Source organism: Volvox carteri, assembly GCF_000143455.1.
Source record: "Volvox carteri f. nagariensis unplaced genomic scaffold VOLCAscaffold_121, whole genome shotgun sequence".
Lineage (NCBI taxonomy): Eukaryota > Viridiplantae > Chlorophyta > Chlorophyceae > Chlamydomonadales > Volvocaceae > Volvox > Volvox carteri.
Genome location: NW_003307664.1, coordinates 95,889 through 114,416, shown reverse-complemented (window position 1 = coordinate 114,416; position 18,528 = coordinate 95,889). Strand labels below are relative to the sequence as shown.

The 18,528-nt window shown below is 53.6% G+C and overlaps 2 protein-coding genes across 2 annotated transcripts; one reads left to right on the top strand and one right to left on the bottom strand.

The window, feature by feature from the left end:
• Nucleotides 1-142: 142 nt before the first annotated feature.
• On the top strand, nt 143-3,235 carry VOLCADRAFT_100497 (uncharacterized protein; the record flags this gene model as incomplete). Its single annotated transcript, XM_002959063.1, has 7 exons — nt 143-214; nt 697-738; nt 1,237-1,410; nt 1,623-1,684; nt 2,519-2,693; nt 2,942-3,009; nt 3,193-3,235. The coding sequence occupies 7 exons, from the start codon at nt 143-145 to the stop codon at nt 3,233-3,235; spliced, it is 636 nt and encodes a 211-aa protein (XP_002959109.1).
• A 3,097-nt stretch (nt 3,236-6,332) lies between these two features.
• On the bottom strand, nt 6,333-18,150 carry amx1 (copper amine oxidase; the record flags this gene model as incomplete). Its single annotated transcript, XM_002959051.1, has 17 exons — nt 6,333-6,483; nt 7,289-7,398; nt 7,727-7,793; nt 8,232-8,365; nt 8,845-8,994; nt 9,143-9,285; nt 9,771-9,937; nt 10,302-10,379; nt 12,404-12,531; nt 12,716-12,827; nt 13,025-13,098; nt 13,692-13,749; nt 14,286-14,423; nt 14,738-14,842; nt 16,510-16,652; nt 17,779-17,895; nt 18,028-18,150. The coding sequence occupies 17 exons, from the start codon at nt 18,148-18,150 to the stop codon at nt 6,333-6,335; spliced, it is 1,998 nt and encodes a 665-aa protein (XP_002959097.1).
• Nucleotides 18,151-18,528: the final 378 nt, after the last annotated feature.

Genomic DNA, 18,528 nt, shown 5'->3' with positions numbered 1-18,528 from the left:
TGTTTTCCGCTGACACACACGTACGACATTATGTGGAAAGTGTGGTCGTTGTACCGATTCTGTTAAAGCACAACGTTTGAAAGTAGCTTGTATGTAGAATCCCTAGGCCTGCCTAACGGCTGCCTTGGCCAGTCATAATAACATGAATCAAACCAAGTTTCTTTGTTTGAAAGCATTCACAATCGCAACTTGGACTGATATGATGCTTTTCGACGTAAGATTTATCTCATAGGAGCGGACATTTGCTGTAGCCATATCGCCGCCGGCATCAGGCACCACCTTTTCCTGGTCAGCCTTCTCGTCCCTCTTGCTGCCATGGTGTTTACCAGTAGTCATCCATGGGCAGACGGCACGCGCGCGAGCTCAAAGGTAGCGGCCTTCTACGTTGGGCTGGACGAATATGCACGTTCGTACGAGGATGTGCACGAGCGTACGAATGACGGATGGGCCTGACATCCATTTAACACGCCCTAGCGTCTTGCATCGTCCTTTCCCCCTTAAATGCAAACAATGTACGTTGTCAAATGTGCACACACGCAGCTGTTATCAAGCTTGTGACTTATAAAGGGACTTCTAAGCGTCCGCAACAATCCCCCTGCCTATTCGCCGCTGCTCCCGACTGCCTGACAAAAAACCCTCCAAAGACACGTTTAAGCTTCCGGCCGCTTAGCGTCTGATTCATACTATGTCGTGTAGGCCCAGTACGACTTTCGCTTGGACGAGCAGGACTGGGAGAAGGTGCGTACGACAGTGCAGGTTGCGGGTGCGCTACTGCGAAGGGTGCAGGCCTGCTGGTCGGCTGACCCCTCTCTCTGGGCACCAAAGGGCACCAACCTATGACTTGGAAAAGGACAAAGAAATGGAGGAGGAGGAGGAGGGGGAGGAGGAGGAGGAGGGGGAGGAGGAGGAGGGGGAGGAGGAGGGGGAGGGGGGGGGAGGGGGGGGGGAGGGAAGCCACGGTAGCAGACGACGCGTGTATCGGGATCACCTGAGGCCTTTATACCTTATATCAACAGAAAGAAGACCTTCAACAAGAAAGACTGGAGAAGCAGCCACCCTTCCGCTTCCACAGCGGTCGCCCCCGGGGGAAGAGCTTTCGCGCAACGCAGAGCTGCCACAATATTCCTGCTCCTACACGTACCGAACAACGACATATCAGCCGGGCGCGAACGACCTAACCGCTACCACCAACTACTTTCCAACTGCCCAACCACCCCTCCCCGTGCTGCGACACAGGTTTGTTGGGGCCGCCTGCCCAAGGCAGTCGCCCGCTCGCCGGGTCACCAGCTCTCACGCCGCGCTAAATGGGCTGCCGTACTGCGGAGGGCGGCGGCGCCGGAGGGGGGTAGCTGGGCCGCGGACTTTCGGCCCGAGGACATGACACCGCAGCGGCTGCAGGTTGTTAGGGCGGTGTGTTTCATTTTACCTTAGCCGCTGTGTTGTGGGGATGGTGATGAAATGGGACGGTGCGGTGTCACAGGGGCCTCTTGGTCTCGCCTTTGTATCCGCCGTGTGTTGGACTGTGTCGTGTATTGTGTGTTTTGTCTTTCGGGACCTGAAAACCCTGCCCTGAAAACCCTGCCCTGAAAACCCTAAGTTAACACTTCCGTGATCCGCCCCAGGCCCTAGCTCAAGTAATCGACCAGGAGTTCTTCCAAGGGACATTTCACAAGGAGATTGCCAGGTGCGTACGGCAGGACTGTACGGCTCAATTGTACGGTGTACGGCAAACGTGCTCCTTTCATGCAAGTGTGGCCCGTGCCGTCCTATGTCACAGGCGTGCAGGGCGGCGCGTGTCGTACTGCTCAGGCGACGTTGACCAACTGTACGGAGATGTCATACCGCGCGGCGACGCCGTCATGGCGGCAGCAGCAGCTACTTTCCCGGCGGCGGCGGCGGCGCCGATGGCAACGGCAGCGGAAGCAACAACAGCATCTGCAGATGGCTGTGGCAGCAGCAGCGCGGCGCCCGCCGCCGGCATTCCGGTGGCTGCTACAGCCATCACCGCTGCACAGATGATCCCGGGGGCTATGGCTGTAGCATTTCCGCCGTGCCACCCGTCCGCCGCTTCCGGCTGGAAGCTACAGCGAGTGGCCGCTGTTCGGGGGGGTTCACCGGAGGAATTGCACAAGGCCCGTGTGACCTTCCACCTTGGTCGCGGCCGCCGTTGGGGCTGTCGCGGCTGCCGCTCGGGGGGTGATGGCGGCGCCTCCTGCTGCTGCTGCAGCTGCCCCTGCGGTCCCCGCTTGTCACGTGGAGGGTCACCCGTCCTCAGCGCATCCACTGCCATGACGACGTACGACAGGCCTGGGTGTAGCGCTGCCACCAGCAGCAGTAGCAGCAGCGGCAGTAGCAGCAGAGACAGTAGCAGCAGCGGCAGTAGCAGCAGCGGCAGTAGCAACAGCGGCAGTAGCAACAGCGGCAGTAGCAACAGCGGCAGTAGCAACAGCGGCAGTAGTGGCCCTTGCGCCGCGGCGGACCGCGGCCGTTGGGTCTGGCTGCTTGGTTGGCGGCGGAGGCGGCGGCGGCATTGCCTCGATGGAGGCGACTCCCTTGCTGGTGGCGGTAGCGGTGGCGGTGGTGGTGCAGCGGCACAGCCGCCGTCGCCGCCGGTGGCGGAGGCAACCTCATCTGTGGCTGCGCCTAGCGCCACTTATCAGCACAGTTTAGGGCGTGTGACCTTTTGGCGGCAGGTGTGGGCGCTCTGGTGGTAGCCTTATTGAAAAACGATTTTAATTGGACCGTTAGACGCGGCAGTTGGGTACGGCAGTTTCCGGTTGAGTTTCGTTGGTCCGTGTGTCTTGAAAGACAAAACGACGACTTCCAAACAGGGCTCTCTCGCCGCTGCTGGTGCTGCTCCGCTGCCTAAGTACTAGTTGGTACTCGCAACGCAGCAATGCTGTGCGCCCCACTGGCGGGTCCTGTTACGCTTGTGATGCAGGTATGGGCCTCCTACTCGCCCTCTGTGGGCACACCCATGCGACTGGACGGCGTGGCGTGCACGTCAAGGTGTGCTGGGTTAGGGGGCCAAGGGGCTTAGGGGGAGGGGAAGCAGGGAGGGGGATGAAAATGGAGAAGTACGGGATGGTACGGCAAGGAGCACAGTCCACGGATGTTGATGGCGCGAGCTTAGTGAAGGCCTGTTTCTGCTGCTGACCTCTGCCGTGTCCTCCACCTGGTCTGCCATCTTAGGGGGCTTAGGCCCCAAATCCTAAAACCCCAAGACGGCGCTTAAAGGGACACAAAATGAACAGCCCATCCAACATGTTTCTTTCAATTCGTCGTCAAAACGCGCCGCCCAGCCCAGCCATGCACCAGTTTTTTAATCGTATTTTTTTCGCAATGACCGTATTTTCCTCCTGTATGGGGTTTTCCGCCCGTTCCGCGCCATGCATCTTCGGCCGCCATGCACCTGCACCCGCCCATCCGTCAGCCCAGCTCAATTAGCTCGCTCTCCTCCTCCTCCTCCTCCTTCTCCTTCTCCTTCTCCTTCTCCTTCTCCTTCTCCTTCTCCTTCTCCTTCTCCTTCTCCTTCTCCTTCTCCTCCTTCTCCTTCTCCTTCTCCTTCTCCTTCCTTCCCCGGTCCTAAGCTTTAAGCCCGAGCGCGTGAGTTTCGAAGCACCCTTCCTCCCCCCCGGACTCCCGTTCCTCATTCGGCCGGTCGACATGTGTCGCCAACTGTCCGGCCCCCTCCCTCCCTAGGCGTGTTGGGCTCCCAACCGCAGCTTGCGACCGCCATCACCAGCAGGCGTCAGTTGGCGGTTGGTTCCCCTCCCTTGTCTTTATTCTGATATGATAATTCCCCCCGACCCCTTCCGGGCCATTCCATTCTCTCCAACATTTCACCTTGAAGGTAAAATTATACCGGAGAGAGAGAGAGAGAGAGAGTAAATCTTCTTTGTATTCTTCCTATTCTACATTGGCATTGCTCGATACCGGTAAATAGGTACAAGTCCCATATACTCGGCTGGCAAGCGTGACGGCTATTGCTCCGCTACCCGTACCAAGATCGATAAAAATGGTATATTTTACCAAATTTCATCCCTTGCCTGTCTCTCGCTCCTTGCCTCTCCCTCCCTGGAGAAGACTGTCCTGGCTGGCGCACACCTTGGGCCACGAGATGTTGCACGTGCTGCTCTTCAACCTGTGCGGAGAATACTCCAGGGACGCCCCGAGGAATTTGTCTATGGAGGTGGGGGAGTCGGGGGAATGGAGGGGAAGGGTCTTGGGAGTATTGTTTGCACGTTCCTGGACTGATGCTTGTTTCTGTCCATGTGCGCGCCGGCACACGTGTATATGTATATACATATACATATATATGTATATATACAGTAGTAATGTAGGTGTATACACATACGTACATGCCATTGAACCAGCCCAATAAGCGTCAACCGTCGTCCTTCTTTGCCGTACAAGCGGTTATTATCAAACAACCCGAAGTATTCTGGACGGGGTAACGGTTTTATTGGTTACCGCAGGGCCATGGCCACAACTTCCTAATACTCAATTGGTATGTGTACGGCCACCGCGGCTACACGTACGACCCACGTGGTTGGCGCCCGCCACCGGGGCTCCCGTGTCGCTTATGAATGCGCGCGTACATGGGCACATGCATGGGCGCGGCTTCACGGAGAGGAAGAGCCGGAAGGAGGTTCTACCTGATCAACACTGGACACAGCAACAACGTGGGAAAAAATAGTGTTTATTGACTGAGTGGCATTGCTTAGATTCAGAGTCGGCGCGGTTCTTAACCCGATAAGTTATTGTGTGAGCCGATAAAGTAAGCATGGTCCTATTCGTACACCGGTGCCGTACTAGTTGTACGGCAGTGTGAAAAAACACCAACCTTATCCTCTGTATAAATGTTTTGAGGTAATGTTTATATATGTGCGCCCGCGCGCCCGCGCATATCCGCAGCGACCTTTCCTGCATGTGTACTATTTACTGCTAAAAGGATCTGGCCATGGCATCAACGTACATGGACTCGTTGGGTGCTTTGGTCCTTGCGCTGTCATCGGGACCTAACTTCACGTGTAGGTAGCACCTGTGTGTGAAATGAAATGAAATGAAAAGCGTTTCGAGGTTCACAAGGCGGCGAAGAGATGATCAGCTGCTGCTTGCATTGTTATTATTACTTCGTATGGACTTTTCGCAAACGTGCTTTGCGCGTAGCGCTATGACAGCGAGAGCCCCAGACCCCAAAAGGGAACAATACCCCAAGGGTAGGCTTTGCCAGTGTTTTTAATTAAAAGTGGTTACAAGGTGGTGACCAAGTGGTTGCCGAGAAAATAATTCCCTTCCAAAAGGTGGTCTGTCACTAGGGAATATGTTTTGAGTCACCTGCCAGTATTAAAACCAGGTGGTCGCCGGGAAATTGGTGGGCCAGATGCGAGCACCCCTTCCTATTTATACATATATGCTCGCCACACCCATTGCTGCTCGCCACCTCACTGCCGGGCAGGAGATCCTCCCCCTTCCCCAAAGCAAGTGTCCCTTTCCCTCATGGATATGGTCCTCCAGTAGATATGCGCGTATGGATACAAACATATACATGCAGATTTTTTACAGAGTTGCCTACACACACCAGATTGACATTTCAGGCTTTTAACTTTTAAGCTGGATACGCTGCAGTTGTAGGTGTACGGCACATACGCATCAGGCTTATTACAGACCTCCATTCAAACCCATGTAACCATAGGCTAACCCTAAGTCAGGCTTGGGTGAAACAAGAAACAAGAATATGTACGTGTCCAGACTTAAAAAAAAGGTCTGCATGTTCATATAAGGCTCATTTCGCAGAGACACACACAAACACACAATAATATTGTCCCGATGTATCATATATACACCACCGCTAGCAGTACTGTACGGCATATTGGCAAGAGTGTCCCCACAACTCCCGCTGAGACCCCGCATCCCGCCTTTCGTCTTCTGCTAACAGCCACATGTACGACCATCGGGACAGTGACATGTACGACAAATGTCACTTCGCCTCTCGGTAGGGAGCACACGGGTCAGAATGCACGCCGCCGCCCATATAACCCGCACAACCCCCAAGCCCTCCTCGAGACGCCCCCCCTCTTCTCCCCACACACAGACACCTCACATCAACAATGGGCTAACCTCCTTGGCATATGCTCAACTCAACTCCCCCCTTCACACACACACACACACACACTCACGCACTAGCCTTCTTCTCCACCGCAGGGTTTGTGTCTTTTCCTTTCCATCCCCCTGCCTGAGAGGGTACTCCACCTCCTATCGCACCTTCCGCATACTGGTGGTGTATGCGCAGTGAGACTGTCACCTTCCATTACTCTGCTTCCCGCCAACTAACTTGCACCGCAGCAGGTACCCTTGCCGTTACCGGTGTTGTTACCGTTGACGGCAACCGCCGTCGAGTGGTTGTCCACCGAGGCAGTGTTCTTGTTGTACGGCAGGTCCAGGCATGGGTTCCGGGTGAAGAAGCCCGAGGGCTTCAGGCTGAAGCCGCACACCTGATGTGTATGTGTGTATGTATGTGTGTGTACACATACATAATAAGAATACATGTAAATGCTGGAAATTTCCAAGTTTACAGTCGCGAGCATAATAATAAAAAAGAGATATTGACGTATTTATAATATATAGAAGTATGTATGTCAAGTCGTGTTTTTATGGCATATGTTAATGACGTGAGTGACCGGATCCGGATCAGCAACAGAAGGTTGAATAGGACGGGGAAGGGGACAACGTCGCGTCTAATGATGAGAATGTCCGCGGGTTCATGTCCGCGGGAGACAATCCTACTACCCTTAAACCTTAAAACCCGAGGAGGGGCACAACGCAAATCGCATTAAGAGTGCGCCATGAGAAGCGATTTTTTTGTTGTTCGCAAGCGGCGGCGGCGGCATGCAGCGACGGCAGGGGCTCCCCCCGGTGCAGGCAGGGGGGTTGAAAAGTACTCCTTATTGGAAGAGCTGAACTGAAAAGCTTTGAGCTAAATAAATATACCATTAGTTTCTAAATAACGTGGCCAGTGCTGGAGCTCTTTCGCGCTCTTTCCCTCCTGGCGGCCCCACACACATACAACCTTCTTTGCTGTCTGAAGTCGTTGTACTTTAATTAAAACGACCAAAGTTAACCTGCCGACCGCTCGACACGGCGTATGCACACACATACGCGGCGCATACACGCGCACACGCGCACGCGCGCCATCCAGCATTTAACGATATACTCACACATACGCACACGCCATTCCCCCCGAATACCCCCTCCAAACCCCCCTCCTCCCCCCTCCTTCCCATACACACGCACACACACCTCCACGGGCATGATGGGGAAGTCCTCGGGTCGTACAATATGAGTCACGCCAAAGGAGTACCATACCACGGGGTCGGACCCCTCCAGGGACCAGTCCTTTTCGCCAATATTTCCATTTTTGAGGGGTTGGGTTTTGAGGGTTGGGTTTGGGAGGGAGAAACAGGAAGCAGCAAAAGAGAAAGGGAAAGGGGATGAAACACACGTGAAAACACACACACGCAAAAAAAACACATGGGTTGGGTGTCCGTCGTACCGTTCCGATGAATCAGCCCTTAATGATGAAGCAGCACATGCACACACTAAAGCTTGGTCGTGCATATGGACAGTGTAGCTCCAACCCCGCATGTCCGTACATGACGCCCGTACATCATCACGGCAGTATGCAGTACATTAGGAACGGCATCGCGGTTTAGGACTCCCTCACCTCCTCCGTCCAGTCCGCCAACCCTGTGCATTGCTTAGCACCGAACACGTAGCTGCCCGCTGGCCAGCTCTGCGCACGTGGCACATGCCCGGACATACAGACGCGCATACAGATCGACAGATGCATGACTGGCATGCAAACATTTCACTAATTAAGATGTAGGTAAGATATACTACACATTTTCTACGTAGATAGCTCAAGTCAAAGCAGACATGAATAAAGATAATAAAATGTGTGTGTTGCCTAATCAAGACTATGTTTCTTGCTTCCCCAAAACTAAATCCCCCGTTGGGACAACCCCCCCCCCCCGGGGGATCTTCTCCTCTCTAAAGTATAGCCTCCGAATGCCCGTACAACATAGCAATCCACAACAAACAATAGCAGGTAAAAATAATAAAAACCTAAAACCTAACCTCGGAGATTAATCAGCGCCCACCCCCATGAAGTATCCCCTCATTCCCAGGCCCCCCCCCTCTCTCCCCGCCCTGCCTGTCCATCGTCGTACGGCGTAACCCACAGCTGCTTTGTGGCAAAATGTCCCTTATGGGCGATGAGGGAGCCGGGCTGGGCCGCGAGTGGGGGGTGAGCGGCAGGGACAAGCTTGTAGGCGACGGGGGTGCGGGTGATGGGGTTGATCACCTGCGGGCCGTTTTCGGTTGCATGTCGTACATGTGTCCTAAATGTGTCGCCTTCGGAACAGTTAAAGCCGCCCCTAACGAACAATTAAAGTGAATAAAACACGATGGGTCTACTGGGCTGTCAAATAGCCAAGTAAGGAATCGGGAATATATCACCTCCTCGCACTTCAAAAATTAATTCACGAAAGGGAAAAGGCGTCTTTTTCCATGCATGTATGTATGTATGTACGGGGAGGGGGTTATATAGCAATGGCGGCTCCACACGCGGCCATGGTTAAACCGACCGCGTCAGAGCACATGGTGACAATTCCGTACTGCCACCGATACACACATGCACACACACTCCCTATCTCCCCCCTTTCCCCTCCTGTCGTCCAACCTCAGCTTGCTGCTTCTCGTCACCTCTCCCTCTCCCTCTCGGCTTTCCTCTCCCTCCCCCAGCCCTCTTCCTCTCCCTCTCTCACCCCATCGCCGGCCTACCCGTGGATTTACGAACTTCCAGACACGCCCCTTCTCCGGTGCAATGCTCCTCTGGGCCTGGTGTACCGACGTAAGCGGCGTCTCCACGGTACGGAAGCCATTGCCGTACGGATTAGTCAGGCCGTCCCATGGCATGCTCTCAACATCGACCTGCCGGGGGACACGGGCGCGCGCGCGCGCGCGTGTGTGAGTTAAGAATTGCCGAGAGAGGTTTTGTTTTGGTACGGCACTATGGAGAGCGCCGGCGGTGAATGAGGAGGTTATACACATAAGCACGCACACGTACGCGCACGCGCACCTCCTTGACCACCAGCTCCTTGCCGCCCTCCTCGTCATCCACCGCGGCATCCAACCTGGCACAGAACATGTGCTGGTGGTGCTGCGCGTTCACCCCGTTGGGGCCCACCAGTGTGCCGTGCTGGGGTGCGGCGGGGTTCTCTCCTGGGGGTAGGGCCGTGGAAGAGGGGGGAGGGGACGAGCGGGGAGGGGAGGGGGAGGGGGATGTGAGGGGAAGAGGGGGGAAGGGGGAGAGGGGGAGGGGGAGAGGGGGAGGGGGAGAGGGGGGAATCGTTTGCGAGACAGTGGGAAGTGGACTGCCTGTGTCCGAAAGGTCCGAAACTGCTGGAGGGGGAAGAGGGGGAGGAAGGGGGGAAAAGGGGGATTGGGGGCAAGAAGTGATGGCGTGCATGTCTGCGTGCTATTTTCCCGATTAAACTGGAAGCTACTTACCTAGCTATCACAACTATTACTTTCTCTTGAGCGCGTTTACCGCGCACCTTTCAACGTCCATGGCCCCCCCGGCTTTTACGGACACACCCGCACTTGTGTGTGGAACTTGTAACTTGTAACCTAGCTACTAGATATATTAGTCGGACATGTGCGTGTCTGTGTGTGTTTTCCTTTCCGTACGACACCCCCCTTCTCACCCGGCGACACCATATTGGTGGACAGCTCCCCCGTCAGTTTGATGTCCAGACCGATAGTCCCGTCCAGATATAGGTACCAGTAGAAGGCGTATTCGTAGTTGACTACGGTGGCTATGTGGCTGAGCACCAGGCGACGACCGCGACGACTTTCGGCGTGACCTGTACGACTGGCCGTACAGGCCGAGCGGGGGGAAGAGATGATTAGGTGATGCGGGTGCTATTAGGCCTTTGGGGGGAGTGTTTGCTTGTTAGGAGGTTTGGGGGCCTGGGTGGTGGGAAGGGGAAGGGAGGGGCTGCGGGTTCGTGTGCATGCGGGGGAAATAGGCCTGGATAGAACGGATGCAAGTTTGGAGTACGCCAAGTATGAGATTCAATTGCGTGATGGGTATGTCATGTGTATGTGTATGTGTGTGTATGTATGTGTGTGCGTGTGAGTGCGTGTGTGTAATTGCGTGTATCTGTGTTTGAAGGGAGAGTCAGGGGTGTACGACGACATTGTACGTCAGAAGACTATTGGTTTAAGCAACTTACTAATCCACGTGCTTGTACAGTAGGCCGGTGTCCTCTTCGTGCATGCAAACCGCCTTGGGAAGCGTTACGGGCTCGCCTCTGTGCTCGTGAACGCGTAATACAACCAATAAAACAACAGGAGTTATGTATAATATGAAATAAATAAAAAAGATAGGAGTTATGGAACCTTTTGCTGAAGGGACTTTGCGCCGGTTGTTGCGCCCTGGCGGAGGGAAGGGCTTTGCTTATAGGGTTTGTGAAACTTAGGAAATGGCGAAGGCTTGCAGGGCCGTACAGTGAAATACGTGTTGTATCGAGTCCATGGATTAAATAAACATTGGTCTTGGAAAATAGGGGGGTCCTTGTGAAGCAGCTGCCCGCGTTTCCAAAGCACGTATGTTGTTTGATTGTAAGGTGCCCAAGTACGTTTGCGAGGAAGAGAATGTGGCCAGGCTGGAGAGGAAAGTGCAGTGGCATATTGGAATGTGAGATTAGCGTAAGCAAGTTACAGGGCGTTTTATTGCACGGGCGAATTTACGTGCAAATCTTTCACCGTAGCATCAGTCCTCAGTTCACTTCTTGGAACGAACATCAGCATAGGTGCAAGCCCTCTCGCTTGGAGGGATATGCAAACAAACATCCTGATAGGGGTAAACTCGCACGCTACCGAGCATTCAACCGATCACATGCATGCTTAGTTGAATGGTGAGATGCGACCCCCCCTTCATTTCGTGCTCGGCAAGCCTGCCACCGCGTACCGGATATGTTGGCGATGTTACAGAACGCTGCACCTTGGTTTCTGTGCGCATTGCGTACGTTGCTCGACCCCGCCGACCAAAGCTACACGTGCCCAACTGAAGACATTCCCGGTGGTTGTGCAGCAGCTATTGAGGCTGTTGCTGGCTGAAATCCATCCTGAGGTGTTGCAACACGGCTAACGCGGGCACGTCCCTATGCACAGCAAATAGCTGTTCCAAGCCAACAGCGGCGTCCATGTCACCGACAACGCTCTAAACGTCTTATCTGTTCTTATGTTTAATTAAGTTTATGTATGTTATACTTTGCGCAACTTTGTAATTTGACTTTACTCTGAATAAGGTGCTGCATACAACTGCCTCTTCGCCAGCGCTTCATCTTCCGCGGCAGTTTCACGAGCCCAGAGTTGCAAGCTACGACGTTGGCTTTCGGTGCTATTAGTTACTGCAAAACAGCCACGCAATAGTCCAGCCTGCATGCCGCGTGCGGCTATGGCCAACATGCCCACCTGCGCAACGCGCTGGCGCACCTGGTCCTCATCCGCCAAGAAAATTTATATACACTTGTACAGGCGCATTTTGAGAATCGCACGCGCGCATCTGCGCGGCAAAATTCGCTCCTGACTTTTGGGACGAGATGTACGTAGGCTTTATTCGCGAAGTACGACCGGACACATTTGTGCGAGAGGCTGCTTAAAAAGTTACGCACTGCCAAGCATAATGGATTATTTTGGTCTGCCTGGTGACACCGCTGCAATAAGCAGATGAAGGTCCTCGGTTCGACTCCTGGGCCGATGCCCGATATTGATCTGGAGTATTAGGCATACGGATTGTTACTCAGGTCTAGATTGTAGACTAAGTTTCGCAAGCTGGATTAGTGGTGATGGCTGGCATGTCTATGCGGATGTCGGATGACTGGATATGAGGAGGGGTCGAGGTGGCAGGACCCAAACCGCCTTCGGCTGTATGATGGAAGTTACTTTCAGTATATGTAATCGATATTGAAAGTCCATATATAGTCCATGGCCTTCGGGTTTTGACGGACAACCCCGCATTCGTGTGGACCTTTTGTAACAACTTCTAGCTTGGTTTTAGGGTTTTAAGGTTTTACGCCGGGTATACAGGTTCCTGCGATAGCTGGAGCTAAAACCCGTAATATCACAAAGTACGGCACAAAACAAACGTGTACAGCATCACACGACCGACAAAAACCACGGCGGCGATCATCCAGGGATCGAGGTAAATAGTAATCTATTTGAGTAGTGTGCAGCAAAAGCAAAAGCAATAAAAGAAGCGGCAAAAAGTGCTTTCTCGTTAGCTACACGGCATTGAACACATGTACGACACGTCGTACACGACGGAACGTACTTTGAGTTTGATAGTGTGACATCGAAATAGTGGATGTGTCCCAGGCAGTCGCAGCCCAGAGCGAGCGGGAAGGTGCAGTAGCCCAGGCCGTAGTCACCCACGTCGAAGGCACATTTGCGGACGTACGGCTCCCTGAGGAAACAAAACAAAACAAAACATCATAAAAAGTCCAAACAAAGCAGAAACATAAAGCTCTCCGGAACTTTGCCACACGGATGCATACAAAAGTCATCCTGCGCCCGAATCATATCAGTAAAAAATCTATAATATCATAAAAAAATCTATGTACAGCAGAACGCGTGCCGTACACACGTACCTTGGATCTGCGTACGGCACAGCCATCTCCACTAATGAGAGCCGGTGCATCACGGGCCGCTCCCTCCCCTCGTTGCGGTACCGCAGATCGTGCAGTACGATACCCTCCCTTCCCCACGTGGCCCAGACGACGATGGTGGGAACAAAAACAAAAAAGGGTAAAAACACAACAGCAACTTTTAAAAGAGCTGAAAACCTGTGGAGATGGTGGCCCAACTTTAAGGCATGAGGGCGTAAAGCGATGGTCAGTGACCGGTAGTACCGGCAGTTGAACGGCCCCCTACCGGTAGTTGAACGGCCCCGTACCGGTAGTTGAAGCCCAACCGCAAGCTCCAGTTGTGCCACCGGATCAACTGACCCTCCACAGTGAAGCTCGGGCCCTGCGGGCCGCGGACGCCGCTCCCGGCCCGAAGCAAGCGGAAGGGAAAACACACGCGAAGGGGGGGGGCCGGTCGAAAGGGAACTACAGGCGCAGGGCGGGGCGGGAGGGACTTCAAAAAGAAAGAACGCCATCAAAATATCTAGATTGTTGTTGCATGCACATTTTTTCATTCATGTGATATAGGATGGATGGATGGATGAATGGATGAATGGATGGATGGATGAATGGATGGATGGATGGATGGATGGATGGATGGATGGATGGATGGATGGATGGATGGATGGATGGATGGATGGATGGATGGATGGATGGATGTTACAGGGAGGATTGTAACGAAGTGTGTAGAAATTGCACAACGCAATTAGTATGAACGTGTGCGCCGAAGCGCCGTACGTGCTGCCGTACATGCACACATACATACACACACTCTCTATCTCTTACGCGTTCTTTTATTCACAATCCCCACACGCACTTCACATGCACGCAATGACAATTAAAAGGGTCAGAAAAAATCTCCGACGCGAATGTACCACTTCCCCGCCCACCCCCCGTCCCAACCCCGAAACCCACCACTCTCCCCCACCCACCCACCTCAGGTTGTACGATGTTAATCGGCTTCAGGTCTGTACGAATTTCCTTCTGCAGCGCCCTGTGTACCCACACAGACAAGCATATACACATGCAAGCACGTAAGCAAGCGAACATACATACATACATGGTGAGTTTAATCGCAAACTGTCGACGACCACACACACATACATCAGGTCAAACGGGATATCCAGAAGCTGTGTTCTACAATGACCAGCTAGATGATCTCTTTGCCCCGCCGCTCGGGCAACACCACCTCCCGCCCCCCTCCCCCTCTCCCCTCACCCTCTTCCCCCTACTTCCTCCTTCCTCTCTCCGTCTCTCACTCCTCTCAACCTCCTCCCGACGCACCTCCCCCCCATCCCCCCATCCCCCAACCTCCCGATGCACCCCCCTCCCTCACGCTTCTTTCCCCTCACCCACCTTTGCTGTCCGCTCCTCTCCCCCAAATCCCTTTCCGTAACTTCCACAACGTACCGAACTTCTACTCCTACCCCTACCCCGTCCGGGATAACCCCCGCCTCATCTTCCTCTTCCTCTTCCCTCGGGCCCCGGCCTCCCCAACCCCACGCCATCTCCCCCTCTTTACAAACCCACGTGTGATAGTTGTTGTTTTCCTTGTTCCATTCCACCGTAGGACCTTTGTACGGCAGATCAATGCGTACGACCGTACGGCTGTCCATGCTGACGATGGGTACGAAGTCCAGCGGGTGTGCGTATGCATTGTCTTCCGGGCTGTAGCAGCAATATCAGAAACAATGGCAGCACAGTTAGTAGCAGCAGCAGTGGTAGTGGACAACAGAACCAGAGGCGGAAGGCAGTAGCAAAGTGTATTGGATTGACAGACAGGGAAACAGCTACAAAGGAACTACAGCCTCCCTTCAAGCAAGTACCCGCAGCTACAGCCGCACCGGCTACTCGGTAAACCAACTACTGCCGTCATTGCCAAACCCCAGAACCACACCATACAGCCATCACAGCTACCCGCTACAGTCATCCACGCGCTACAGCTGTCCAGCGACCCGCAGCAGCTACTGCCAGCCACCTACCAGGTCTTCAGGTACATGAAACACTGAATGGCTCGCTCCTCAAGGGGGCTCGCGTGAATGGACCAGGGATCGCAACACACAAGCTCCAGATCCATGACGCCGTACCTACGTACGGCAAATACGAACGTACGGCAGGTCAATCGGCAGCATCGCGAAGGTAGGAAGCGAGGATGGGTTGATCAGACCTGGCGGTGTTAGGGGGGCGTCCCAGGAGGTCACGAAGGACAGCTGTCTGGGGACAGGTATTCACACGCACATGCAGGTCGAGAATGGGTACCCCGATTCGCCAGACCCGCAAAACTTGGTTCTCCAAAAAAGAACTCGGGTAAAATGGACTTTGCAATTCCGGCGGTGGAAAATATATTTAATATTTTTTTCCTACGTCGTATGCATGTTACCTGTTACCTAGATAAAAATAAACTACCGCACTAACGATATAAAGAGTAAAGGAACTAGGGGGGCGGCTTTTCAAAGCCGAAAAGGGGCGAGGCCCCGGTGCAGCCACTTGCAGCCCGTATGTACGGCATAAGACTGCAAGCACATGAACGCCGTTATGTTTAGGGCACACACTTGTTGTTATGAACAACAGCTTTGAGATAGTATGCTATCGACAATGCGAGAGGCATTCATTCGCCTGGGCATGTGAGAAAGAGTTTGTTTGCCGACCTGCCAATTTCTCCTTTGGCAGGTTGACACAGTACAGATATAGCTTCTACATGCAATCTTTTGCAGAGCGACATATGTAGCTGTTTGTCAAACTCGCACCCCTGGAAAGCTATCTTCGCGCTCCGATTTATCTGCTATTTCTCCTTTGGCATTTCGTTATAGAATGCTTATAGCTTCCATATTAAACCTTTTGCGGAGCGTGATATGTAAATTTATGTTTAACCCGCAGCCATGGAAAGCCATCTTTGTCGCGCTCCGATTTATCTGGAATGTCTCCTTTGGCCGGTGAATGTAGAATGCATATAGCTTCTACATGCAATCTTTTGCGGAGCGAGATATGTAACTGTTTGTCAAACTCGCACCCCTGGAAAGCTATCTTCGCGCTCCGATTTATCTGCAATTTCTCCTTTGGCATTTCGTTATAGAATGCTTATAGCTTCCATATTAAACCTTTTGCGGAGCGTGATATGTAAATTTATGTTTACCTCGCAGCCATGGAAAGCCATCTTTGTCGCGCTCCGATTTATCTGGAATGTCTCCTTTGGCCGGTGAATGTAGAATGCATATAGCTTCTACATGCAATCTTTTGCGGAGCGAGATATGTAACTGTTTGTCAAACTCGCACCCCTGGAAAGCTATCTTCGCGCTCCGAGTTATCTGCAATTTCTCCTTTGGCATTTCGTTATAGAATGCTTATAGCTTCCATATTAAACCTTTTGCGGAGCGTGATATGTAAATTTATGTTTACCTCGCAGCCATGGAAAGCTATCTTCGCGCTCCGATTTATCTGGAATGTCTCCTTAGACATTTCAATATAGTATGGATATAGCATTCAAATGCTATTTTTTGCGGGGCGAGATATGTATGCCACTGACTGACTGACTGACTGACTGACTGACTGACTGACTGACTGACTGACTGACTGACTGACTGACTGACTGACTGACAGGGGTGAACCCCGGGGGCTCGGCCCCCCGAAGGCGCTTCGCGCCCGGGGCCTCGCCCAAAAATGTGCCAGGACAGGCCCGGACCGTCGCCGCTTTCGACCGTTCGCTGTTTTAATCTGTTCAGTTGGTCGTTGAGTTAGTTGAGTTGTTCGGACGCACCGCTCCCGGAGCAGCTGCACGACCCGTGGGTCGGCCTTGGCAATCGCCTCCGCCTCGAAGCAGTCGTCAGGGCTGGCAAGCGCATGGACGCCCTCGACCTGCGTTATCCGACCGAGGCGTGGGTTGGATCGGAACACAGCCAGCTTGCTGGTGCAGGACGGAAGACCCGTGGGTCGGTCCGTGTTGGTAGTTGATCGTTGGCAGCGGCAACCAACCGTGGGAGTGCAACTGTGCCCCAATCACGAGCTTACGCACCCACCACAACTGACCATTGTCTCGTAATGCATTTCAGCACGGCACGGCAATGCAAGCAGCTGGCAGCTGAAATGCACGGCACGGCACGGCACGGCACGGCAATGCAAGCAGCTGGCAGCTGAAATGCACGGCACGGCACGGCACGGCACGGCAGGGCACGGCACGGCACGGCACGGCACGGCAATGCAAGCAGCTGGCAGCTGAAATGCATACAGGGGTAAGGCGCAGGTGTATTTGGGCGCGTGTTAAAAGTGTCTGTAAAGCATATTCTGCTTCATGTGAGGTTGCATGGAGAACTGAAAAGTCCTGACCTGCTGATTCGGCCTCCCCCCCGCGGCCAAGTCACTACGGGTCCGTATCTTACATATTGTCCTTCATTGTTGATCTTACCTTGGGATAACCGTCTATGGTATTTTCCTTTCGCCAATCATCTGTGTTTCGTCGTACCTACCCCCGGCGCCTCTCATCTACCCCCCATCCGGTCTCCTCCCCCCCTCCAACCTCGACCCCATCTGCCACCATAATGCCATTACCATTACCATTACCCTTACCTTCTCCCAGGCCGTCACCATCTGGGTGGTGGGTGACTGTCCCGCCTGTTTGAGCAGCAGCAGCAGAAGCAGCAGCAGCAGCAGCGCAGTCAGTCAGTCAGTCAGTCTGTCTGTCTGTCCGTCAGTCAGTCTGTCTGTCAGTCAGGTGGGCGGGCAGGCGGGCAGTCAGGTAGCTACTTCTCGGCAGCGTAAAATGGCGACCAGACGACCGTGACGGCGCCACGCAGCTTCTTGCGTCGCGCACCTGACAACAATGCCGTACTGCGCACGGCGAAGCACATGGCATCTTGGTGCAGCACACAATAGGACGCAGTGGACGGCGTCACGCGCGATATCGCTGCCGCGCACATCGCAACTCTGTCCAGCAAATGTTATGCCAGGCAGGCAGCCAGGCAGGCAGCATACAGAAAATGTTATGCCAGGCAGGCAGGCAGCATGGGGACCGGCTCACCTGAAGTTCGACCTCGGCCTCCACCACCCCAGACAGACCTGGCAGCTGCAGAATGCAGAATGTGCGTCGGGGAAGGGTAACATTGCTGGGATCTTTGCCATAGGCCAGGAGCTGCACCTTGCGCGGTTCCTGGAGTATGGTGAAAGGGAAATCGGAGCCGAGTTGCGAGGGAAAGAGGTAGAAAAGCGGACCCAGAAACTAAACAGTTATGGAAGTTCGTCGCATTCCTGGCACCAACTGAAGCACGTGCATCCATGGCACCTGCAAAGTTATGACGTTGAAGCGCAAAGCCTCCACACCCTCCTGCTTTGCATACAGTCGGCAAACATCTGCAGCTTGGCGGATCTCATCTGGACTCAGCGGATCCAAAGGGTGTCCTGCCATACACATAAGGGTGTTCGCATCTATGCCGTAAGCAAACTTGCGGGACCTTGCCAGAATTCCAGGGAATAATCCAATTTACCAGTAAATCCAGTCATTGGATATGCCTATTACAGTTGGCTTTTGCGAGCGATAGTCACGGCTTGGCTCCGCCTTTGCTTTAAACCAGGTGCGCTGGCCCGAAAAGGAAAGCGAGATTTGCGTGAAATGACCACAGCGAACCGTTATAGAATTATCCACTCAAGTCGCTACTACCAGACGGTATAAGGGAAGCTGTCGCCTAAGAAAATGTCTTTGGCTTTGTCAACCGCTCATCACGTGGACTACTCCTTAACGACAACCAGTTAAACGCACTCAGCAAGCTTCTCCTTGCAAATACAA